The sequence below is a fragment of the Mirounga leonina genome, unplaced genomic scaffold (genome assembly GCF_011800145.1).
Source record: "Mirounga leonina isolate KUSES-001 unplaced genomic scaffold, KU_Mleo_1.0 Mir_82, whole genome shotgun sequence".
In the NCBI taxonomy this organism is placed as follows: domain Eukaryota; kingdom Metazoa; phylum Chordata; class Mammalia; order Carnivora; family Phocidae; genus Mirounga; species Mirounga leonina.
Genome location: NW_023270825.1, coordinates 43,035,895 through 43,047,005, shown reverse-complemented (window position 1 = coordinate 43,047,005; position 11,111 = coordinate 43,035,895). Strand labels below are relative to the sequence as shown.

Below are 11,111 nucleotides of genomic sequence, written 5' to 3'. Positions count from 1 at the left end.
TTCAGCCTTGTGAGACTAAACAGAAGACCCAGCTGAACCACACTTCCTTGGACTTCTGACCTACAGAACTGGGGCCCCTGGGTTCTGAAATATCAGTTCTTGATATTAGAGAACTAATGAAAAATGTCAACCTAATGAAAAATATCAAAGAAGAACTAAATAAATGGAGATATTTCATGTTTGTGGATAGGAAAACTCAATATTGTCAAGAGGTCAATTCTTCCCAACTTGATCCACAGATTCAATGCAATTCCAATAAAAATCCCAGCAAGTTATTCATGGATATAGACAAGCTAATCGTAAAGTTTATATGCAGAGACAAAAGGCCCGGAATAGACAACACAATATTGGAAGAGAACAAAGATGAAGGACTGAAACTGCCCAACTTCGAGATTTATGATAAAGCTATAGTAATCAAGACAGTATGTTGGTAAAAGAATAGACAGGTGAATGGAACAGAAGAGAGAGCCCAGTAATAGGACCATGTAAATATAATCAATTGACCTTTGCCAAAGGAACAAAGATAGTCTTTTCAACAAATGATGCTAGAACAGCTAGACATATACATGCAAAATAAAAAAAAGATCCTAGACAGAGACCTTATATCCTTTACAAAAATTAACACAAAATGGATCAGACCTATATGTAAAATGCAAAGCTCTGAAATTCCTGCAAGATAATATAGGAGGAAACCTAGATGATCTTAGGTCATGATACTTTTTAGATACAACACCAAAGTCATGATCCATGAAGGAAATAACAGATAAGCTGTACTTCATTAAAATTAGAAACTTCTGGGGCGCCTGGGTGGCTCAGTCGTTAAGCGTCTGCCTTCGGCTCAGGTCATGATCCCAGGGTCCTGGGATCGAGCCCCGCGTCGGGCTCCCTGCTCGGCGGGAAGCCTGCTTCTCCCTCTCCCACTCCCCCTGCTTGTGTTCCCTCTCTCGCTGTGTCTCTCTCTCTGTCAAATAAAAAAAAAAAATCTTTAAAAAAAAATTAAAAACTTCTGTTCAGTGAAAGACACTGTCAAAAGAATGAGAAAACAAGCCACAAACTAGGAGAAAATATTTTCAAAAGATACATGGACAAAGGACTGTTACTCACAATATACGAAGAACTCTTAAAACTCAACAAGAAAACAAGCAATCCAATTTAAAAATGGGCAAAAGGTCTTAACAGACACCTCACCAAAGAAGATAGGCAGATGGTAACTAAGCACAAGAAAAGATGTTCAACATTGTATGTCATTAGAGAATTGGAAATTGAAATGAAATATGAATACATACCTATGACAATGGCCCAAATTCAAAACACTGACAACACTAAATGCTGGTGAGGATGTGGAGCGAAGGGAATTCCCATCCATTACTGGTAGGAATGCAAAATAATATAGACACTTTGGGAGACAGGTTGGCAGTTTCTTACAAAACTAAACATACTCTTTTACGATCCAACAATCTCACTCTTTGGTATTCACCCAAATGATTCGAACACATGTCTACACAAAAACCTGCACATGGGTGTTTATAGCAGTTTTATTCATAATTGCCCAAACTTGGAAGCCACCAAGGTAGACAAATAAACTGGTACACACAGACAATTGGATATTATTCAGCGTTGAAAAGAAATGAGTTGTCAAGCCATGAAGAGTGATGGAGGAAAATTGAATGCATATTACTAAGTGAAAGAAGACACTCTGAAAAGGCTACATCGTGTGTGATTCCAACTACATGACATTCTGGAGAAGACAAAACTATGGAGACGGTAAAATGATTAATGGTCACCAGGGATTAGGGGAGAGGGTGGGATAAATAGGCCAAGCACAGAGGATTTTTAGGGCAGTGAAACTATTTTGTATGATATCACAATGGTAGATACATGTCATCATACATTTGTCAAAACCCATAAAATGCACAACATCAAGAGTGAATGTAATGTAAACTAATATAATGTAAACTATAAACTTTGAGTGAAAATAATTTGTCAGTGTAGGTTCATCACTTGTAAAAAATGTACCACTGTGGTGAGGGTTTTTGAGAATGGGGGAGTTTGTGCATATGTGGGGGGGGCCGGAGGTTTATGGGAATTCTCTGTACTTTTGCTCAATTTTGTTGTGAACCTAAATAAAACTGCTCTAAAAAATAAAGTTTATTAATTTAAAAGATCCTCTATGCTATTTTAGTGAAGAATCAGAGTAGGTGCTCTCTTTGACAATTAGCTTTCTTGGCCAGTCTACCTGACACTCAGAGAAATTCATTCTGGAACCACACTGGTGTTTGACCTTATTTGACTGGATACCAGATCAAATGTCTTAAGTGGCATCTTTTTCATGCATTCTTGAGAAACGCATAAACTGAAAAATGATTTTTTTTGCCAAATCAAATAGATAATGTATCCAACACATACCCTTATCAATTTAACACAGGACGATTAATCCAACAATTCAACTTGTAATAATTTATTCTGAGAAAATAATCATTTAAAGAAATTCAACACAGGGCAACCCTCTTGGGTCCCCTCCCTCCTCGGGAGCTTTGTACTATCACTTTGCTATCGCTCAATAAACCTTGCTTTGCTGCCCACCACTCTGTCTGGTCTACTTCTTCATTCTTCGAAGCGGGGTGACCAAGAACGGCGGGCACCGACAGAGAGAAAATCCTGTAACACCCGTGCTTTAATAAAACTACCATTTTGCACCTAAATAAATAAATAATAAAGAAGTCCAACACAGCATTGTTTAGAATAGTAAAAATAAGATACAATTTAAATGCTTACCACCAGGCAATCGGTTATAAAAAACAAAGTGCACATATACTATCTAATAATGAAAAATGTTGATATTTATTGACAGGGAAAGAGGCCCACAGCATTTATTGTAAGAAAATAGCAGGTTATAAAACCATATGCATATCTGTGTGTGTTCCCACACAGTACCCCTAGGTGGTAGGTTTTGGAGTGTATCAATTTATTGCTTTTCAGCTTTGAATTCATACTTCATTCCCCATTCTGCAAAAATGGAGATGGGCCCCTATATATTTTTCCTTTGCCGGCTGATACATATGTTAAACTTTACCGCTACAGGGAGCTTTCATTGTAGAAGGAAGGGTTTCCTCCCTCCGTCCAGTGTACTGCTTTGAAAGGTTCCTGTCTCCAGAAACTTCCCCCAACAGACATACCAAACCTCTCCAGTGGTTTTGCAATAGAATGCTTCCAGGGAGACAACTCCCTGTGATTAGCTCTCCCCAGAGAGCAGATTTTGAGCAAGTTTGGACCACACAGCACACAGTAACTTCCCTGCTGACCTATGGTCACACCCTGCCCAACAAACCCTCTCCTCAGCTCTTGGTGGGGAGGGTCCTTGGACCCTCTATCTCAGACCTCGAGGTTGTGGTTGCCCCTCATAACTGCTCTTCTTATATTCTTTAGAGCTCTCTTTGTTTCCTACCAGCTGACTCCTCATTACTCCAATCCCCTGCCGTAGTTAGTAATTCTTTATATTAAAACTTATCCTGCTCAAAAAACAAAACAAAACATAAAAAGCAAACCCTAGATAAAATTACCTATAACCGTACTCTTTCTGTGATAACTACCATTTACACCTTGATGTATATACTCTAAACCTTTTCTCTTGTATGAATGTGTATGCATGTATTACATGTGCATGTATATACATATAAAATACATATCTGTGTCTATATATAGTTTTTAAAACAAAAGGTAAAGCACATTATACAGGTTATTTTGTTATTTTCTGTGTCAGTATTGACAATGGCTCCATTGAGGTATATATATATACTTTAAATTGTTAAAATTTCCCCCTCGTCTGGGACATTTAGCCTCCTTTCCATCTTAAGTTATTATGAACAGTGCTGCAATGAACATCTTTGTGTCAGATATCTCTTGTTTATTCTACCAGATCCACTTTCTACTCTTCTCCATCCTTTTCTCAGCTCTGCTCTCCTTTAGGGAGAACATTAACTGGTTCCTCTGCCCTCTGGTTTCCAGTGAGGTCCCGCCAACATGAGCTCCTGTAGGAGATTGGAGACAAAGACAAGAGTGAGGTCAGGGTATTAATTCCTTGTTCCCTACTGTGAGGTCTCCTAGAGCTGGCTGAAGGTCACTGTTCTCAAGGTGGCCAATCCTCTCTTCCCAGTTCTCAGAACCAGTCCTTCCCTTGTCCTTTTTCCTCTGAACCTAGGGATGGTGACAGCTCTTCGCCTCCACAAGCCCTAGGTACCTGCACCATCCCCTGTTGTTTTCCTACAACTCCTCCATTTCTTTGTAAATGAACCCCACGTGAATTATCCTAGTTTGAGTGTGCCAGTTGTTCTCTTACTAATACAACCTTTAAACCTAAATCTTTGTGTATATCTTTAATTATATTCTTCAAGTAAATTTCTAGATGGAGAATTTGCGAGGACATTGAGTGTACCTGTTTGTTTTTTGTGTTTTGTTTTTTTTTTTAAGATTTTATTTATTTATTTGAGACAGAGAGCATGAGAGGGAGGAGGGTCAGAGGGAGAAGCAGACTCCCTGCCGAGCAGGGAACCCGATGCGGGACTCGATCCCGGGACTCCAGGATCATGACCTGAGCCGAAGGCAGTCGCCCAACCAACTGAGCCACCCAGGCGCCCCTGGTTGTTTTTTTTTTTTTTTCCTGCAAAAAACTTTATTGTTTCCATTTGGTGCATGGCTTGGGAGAGGGCTCCGGGGTGGTTAAAAAGCTGCCTCGTGGCTGCAGGGAGAGACTCAGGCAGAAGCCCTGGTGCCAGGGTTTGCCAGAGGGGCCCCTCAAAGGCTGCTGGGCTTCAGGGTTGTGCTTGAGGGTGAATCTTCGGATGAGATCCTCACCCAGCCCAGCCTGGGGGCAGCTAGTCTGAGGAGGTGAATCAGGTGGTCCCCATCTTCTTGATGTGCTTCACCGCCTCATCTAGGAAGTGGTTCTCCAGGAAGTTGCAGAGATGGAGGTCTGCGAGGGCAGAACCCAGGGCATGCAGATCCAGAAGGGCCTGGTTCTGGTTCTTCTCCAGAACCAGGGTGGCTTCTATGGCATCCAGGGCTTTACTCCACTCATCTTGGGAAGGTTTCTGGACAAGGACGAGGCTGCTGCACTGGTTTGGCATCTTCAAGAGATGTTCAGCACCCTCAAGCTTCTCCTCAGCCAGCTCGAGGAAGAAGGAGCCCACGTCTTCCAGAGCCACATCTTCACCATCAAAACAGGAGACCAGAGAGAGGTAGGTGTAGGAGGCCTGCAGATGCATGTTGACCAGGTGGTTGACGGCAGCCTCCACCTGGGTGGAATCATTCTGATGAATCTGGGAGCTCAGGGCTGATCCATAATAAGGAGCTAAGCTCAAAATAGGGTGTTGGCTGGTCCCAGAGGCAGAGGTTGGCCAAGAAGATGGCTCCCAAGGTTGTGACTGGAGGAAAAGTCGGAGGTTGGTCAGAGGTTGGTAGAGGAGGCATCCCTGGGTTGTTCCATCCAAACACTGTTGAAGCAAAAGACAGATCCATGGAACCTCCCGGCACACTGCCTGAGTAAACCTGTTTTTAAAATGTGTGAAACATGTTTTAGTGTTCAGTTTAGATGGAAGGTTTCTAATCTTGGTGATACAGGGGGTCACCCTCTAAAAAATATGTAATCTTAACTCTGGGTCCAACCAGATGAGAATATACATAAAGATTTAATAAGGATGAAGAAGTTGGTAGGGAATACAGCCCACCATTTAACCTGGTCCCTGAGAAGTTCTAGAGACCCCAAATCTTCCTGAGCTTTTTAATAAGCCCATTTTGTGAAGGAGTATTACTAGGATCCAGCTAGAAAGTGAACTAAAGAAAGAAATCCAATCAGTTGATATTGGTTTATTGAGTAGAATAAATAAGACTTCCACATGTCATTTGTTATCTGGGCTTCTGTGAGTTCATTCATCAAATTTCCAACACGGGTGACCAAAATTTGTCTTCATGTTTCAATGTGAGGCCCAATTCTCATGATGATGATTTCTTATACCTGAGCGTTTCTAAGATAATTTAAAACACATGTGGCAGATATGACTTATATAAACTCAGGAAGCACAAGAAATGTTGCACCTTTTCCAGGGTGAACCATATGAAACTGATGTTTCATAAGTTAAAAATTGTCAAATATCAGCAATTTCATATGCTTTACCGTAGTACTTTTCTCTAAATCCATTTAATTCTATTTTGCACCTTCATCTTGCCATATCGGCTAGAAAGATAACCTTAGCTGTTTGTAGGACTCCTCTACACCTACTCTTCATCTACCCCTGTCCTCTCTCCAACCTCCTCCCCTGCTTGAGAATATGTCAGAGTTTCTGGGTGAATAGGGAGTTGAGGGGGGAGGAGGAGAGCATCTGTTCAAGTCAGTGCTGTGTCTTCCATGTTCTCTGTCTGCCTCTGTTCTTCCTAGGCTATTCTGGGAGCATGGGAATCGAGAAGCTGCCTAAGAATCTGTCTGCCGAGGCAAACCGGTCAGCAGTTTCTTCTCTGAGGTCTTATTGTTCCCATAGTTGCACAGCTGTGAGTGCAAAGGGGTTTCCAGATGATCACACTGAGGCTTACCACAAAGGAAATGGATCACTGTCCCCAGTACCTGGAACATCATAGGTACTCAGTAAATATTTTTTTTTGTTTTTTTTTTAAAGATTTTATTTATTTATTTTGACAGAGAGAGACACAGCGAGAGAGGGAACACAAGCAGGGGGAGTGGGAGAGGGAGAAGCAGGCTTCCCGCGGAGCAGGGAGCCCGATGCGGGGCTTGATCCCGGGACCCTGGGATCATGACCTGAGCCGAGGGCAGACGCTTAACGACTGAGCCACCCAGGCGCCCCGGTACTCAGTAAATATTGATTGAAGGAATAAATAAACGATCTGAAGTTGTCAGACTAAGCAGAGTGAGCAGAAAAATAGCAATAGCCAACACTTACAGGATTCTTAATGTGACAGGCGTTGTTCTAATCGCTTTACATAAATTAACTGTTCTTGCAATGACCCCAAGACTAAGGTAACTAAGCAGAACTAAAGGACCTGCTCAAGTTTGTGGCCCACCTCCGTAGTGTGACTCAAAAGCCTATCTGCTTAAGTTCTAGTGCATACTGCAGCCCATTCTAACTTTGGAGAGAAGGAGGTAGGCCTTCGATGTCCTTGGGTGTTCCAGTTGCTTCAACGCAGATTTTGCTAGGGACATTGCTCTCTGATGCTTAAGATCACTAACAAATCCCAGGCAACATCCGGCTGGCAGCAGCCCACTGGCATTCCCATCTGGCCCGCTCCGCAGGACTGGTCCTGTGAAAGCATCAGCTAACAGCAACAACCGCTGCGTGATGAATGGCTAGAAGTAGGGCAGCTAGAAGCGTGACGGGGACGAGGAATGCAATCAGGAAATGCTGACCTGGAACTTGGAGTGGGGTAAGTCGCGCCGTGATGGATGGAGGGCGGCAACTGCACGTACAGCTTGCTGGCACACATCGTCGAAGAAGCGCTGCTTAATTTGAATCGAAACAGGCAGCTTGAGAGGCAAGCAGTGACCAAAGCCACAAATCAAAATACAAACCTCTCATTAATCTTTCCAACCACACTCACACTTTTGGGTAGTATTGTTGTTCAGCATCACTCTTCAGTATGATAAAAACAACAACAACAACAACAAAAACCATGATGCAGGGCGATGCACCCAGGGCCATGCTCTATGAGACTTCTGAGGCAGGAACAGGCAGAAGAGCCTTCGAGCTGAGAGCTAAAGGGCACGTCTGAGCCGATCTCCAAACAAAGGCTTCTGTTTAATTTTTGGCATGGCAGTTCTAGAATGTACTGAGGTGCTTGTGCACAAGAGCAAAGTATGGTCGGTTCCCTTTTTTTCACACATCAGTCAAGGGCTCCCTCTGTTATTTTTCCCCTTCCCCATTGTGGTCCTACCTCTTGTATCTCAGCCCAGGTCAGAGATCTGGGTGCCCCGGGTAGTGGGAGACTCCACCCAGCAGGAACATGATCACCCTGAGCAGTCAGTGTAATGTTGGGTCCATGCTGTGTGGGCTCCATGTTGTTCTGGAGACTTGCACCACTTATAAGGAAAAGACACTTCATGTGTCTGTGACTTTTCATTAAGTCCTCAAATGAGACTTAAAATGGGTGTTTAAAAATTAACCCCCTTTCGGGATGCCTGGGTGGCTCAGTTAAGCATCTGCCTTCAGCTCAGGTCATGATCCCGGGGTCTTGGGATCGAGCTCTGCATCGGGCTCCCTGCTCAGCAGGAAGTCTGCTTTTCCCTCTGCCTGCCACTCCTCCATGCTCGTGCTCTTGCTCTCTCTCTTTCAAATAAATAAAATCTTAAAAAAAAAACCCTTTCAGATACATGGTTTGCAAATATTTTCTCCCATTCTGTAGGTTGCCTTTTTAGTCTATTGACTGCTTCCTTTGCTGTGCTGAAACTTTTCAGTTTGATGTAGTCCCACTTATCTATTTCTGCTTTTGTTGCCTATGCTTTTGGTATGATATCCAAGAAGTCCATTACCAAGACCAACATCAAGGAGCTTTTCCCCTTTGCTTTTTTCTAGAAGTTTTCTAGAAGTTCTCAAGTCTTAAATTTAAGTCTTTAACCCCCCCTTTTTGGGGGGAGAGTCTGTGGGGGTGGGGAAGAGGGGCAGAGGGAAAAGGGAGAATCTCAAGCAGAATCCACGCCCAGTGTGGAGCCCAACATGGAGCTTGATCTCGTGACCCTGAGATCATGACCTGAGCCAAAATCAAGAGTTGGACGCTTAACTGACCAAGACACCCAGGTGCCCCAAGTCTTTAACCCATTTTGAGTTGATTTTGTGTATGCTGTAAAGTAGGGATCCGATTTCATTTTTTTGCGTATGGATGTCCAATTTTCTCAGAACCATTTATTGAAAAGGTTGTCTTTTCTCTCTTGTGTATTCTCAGCATTGTTGTCAAAGATTATCTGATCATATGTGTGTGGGTTTGTTTTTGGGCTTTCTATTCCACTCCATTGGTCTATATGTCTGTCTTTATGCTAGTACTATACTGTTTTAATTACTGTAGCCTTGTAATATGTTTTGAAATCAGGAAGGGTTTTTTTTTTTTTAAAGATTTTATTTATTTATTTGGGAGACAGAGAGAGAGACCGCGCACAAGCAGGGGGAGGAGCAGAGAGAGAGGGATAAGCAGGCTTCCTGCTCAGCAGGGAGCCTGACGAGGGGCTCCATCCCAGGACCCTTGAGATCATGATCTGAGCTGAAGATAGCTGCTTAATTGACTGAGCCACCCAGGCACCCTGAAATCAGGACGTATTAATAACTTCATCTTTGTTCTTCTTTCTCAAGATTGCTTTGGCTATTTGGGGTCTTTTGTGGTTCCCTATGAATTTTAGGATTATTTTCTCTATTTCAGTAAAAAATGTCATTGAATTTTGATTGGGATAGCATTGACTCTGTAGATCTCTTAGGGTAGTACAAACTTTTTTTTTTTTTTTTTAGTACAAACATGTTTAAAATATTAAGGCTTCTGACCATAGAACTCAAAAGTAAAAAAACATGAATAAACTACATTAAAAATGGGCAAAGACCTTAAACAGACATTTCTCCAAAGAAGATATCCAAATGGCCAACAGGTATATAAAGAGGTGCCCAGGGCTCCTGGCTGGCTCTGTGGGTAAAGTATGCAACTCTTGATCTCAGGGTCATGAGTTCAAACCCCAAGTTGGGTGTAGAGCTTACTTAAAGAAAAAAAAAAAGATGCTTAACATCAGTAATTATTAGGGAAGTGCAAATCAAAACTAAAAGGAGATACCACTTCACATCCATCAATAGCTATAATAAAATAGATGTCTGTCTTTTTCTCTTAGAGTTGTAGGGATTCTTTACCTATTCCAGATACCAGTACTTCATTGGATATATGTATTGCAAATTTTTCTCCCAGTTCTACCCTGCATTTCATTCTTTTAATGGTGTTTTTTTGACTAAGAGAAGGTCTTAATTTTAATTAAGTATAATTTTTATTCTTTTGTTTTGTACTTTTTTCTTATATTTTATACCTCAAGTTTATGAAGATATTCTCCTACGTTTTCCTCTAAAAGCATTATTTTACTTTTCATATTTAGGGCTACAATCCATTTCAAATTAATTTTTGTGTGTCTAATGTGAAAGAGGCATCACATTCTCCTTGTCCAATTGATCCACTACTATTTACTGAAAGGACAGAATGCACAAAATTTAAACTATGGATATTATGTGAGGAATGGAAGGCAGCAATGTTCCTACACGAGAGAATGGAAGGCAGTGCTACAAGGAACAATATATTTAGGAATGAGTAAATAGGTCTGTTTGAGGTGGATATTGAACTTTAACATCCATAGTATTACCTATTAAAAATACTGATTCCCAGATATGCAACTCCCCCCCCACCTCCATTCAGATCAGGTCTGATGTGGATCACAAGTAATTTGTGGACTACACTTTGAGAAATGCTGGTAAAAGCATGCAGGTGCTGTATGTCTGTCTTTTTCAGATCATGCTGATATAATTTAAAAACCTTGTGGAGTTCCTGAGTGTCAATTTATAATCCATTCCATCATATAGACGTCAGACTCACAATTCTCTTTGGAATAAGCTTTCCTCTGTGTTGGACTCCCTGTAAAACTGCTGTGGGATAATGGCCTTAGATTCTTCTTAGAAGCCCCGTTGCTGAAACAGAGAAAGTCTGCAAGAATACTCTTAAAATCCTTAGAAGCCTTTCTGTCTGTCTGCAGGATCTATGAGGCACTGCCCTAAGTCTTCCTGACTTCTAAATAAAGGATCTTACAGCTCTATCCTAGATTTGGTCTCTGCTCTGGAGCCCTTGAGCATTGTTTGCCACTCACAGTACCCTCCTACAGCTTGATGAGACCAGATTAACTACAGGATTTATGAGAAGAAACCAGGAAAGAGTTGACAGATCATTCAAACCAGAAGCTGTTGTGTAAGGCTTCAGCTGCTGATTTGAACTCCTTTTATTTTTTTATTTTTTATTTTTATTTTTATTTTTAAAGATTTTATTTATTTATTTTGACAGAGAGAGACACAGCGAGAGAGGGAACACAAGCAGGGGGAGTGGGA

At 41.7% G+C, this 11,111-nt stretch overlaps 1 protein-coding gene across 1 annotated transcript; it reads right to left on the bottom strand.

The window, feature by feature from the left end:
• Positions 1–4,875: 4,875 nt before the first annotated feature.
• On the bottom strand, positions 4,876–5,487 carry LOC118002271 (ferritin light chain-like). The gene has a single exon (XM_034992625.1). It carries the CDS (start codon positions 5,259–5,261, stop codon positions 4,890–4,892), a length of 372 nt encoding a protein of 123 aa, XP_034848516.1. The 5' UTR covers positions 5,262–5,487; the 3' UTR covers positions 4,876–4,889.
• Positions 5,488–11,111: the final 5,624 nt, after the last annotated feature.

Excerpts from the sequence above, each read along its gene's own strand:
- LOC118002271 (XM_034992625.1), bottom strand. The coding sequence starts at position 5,261 with ATGCATCTGCAGGCCTCCTACACCTACCTCTCTCTGGTCTCCTGTTTT.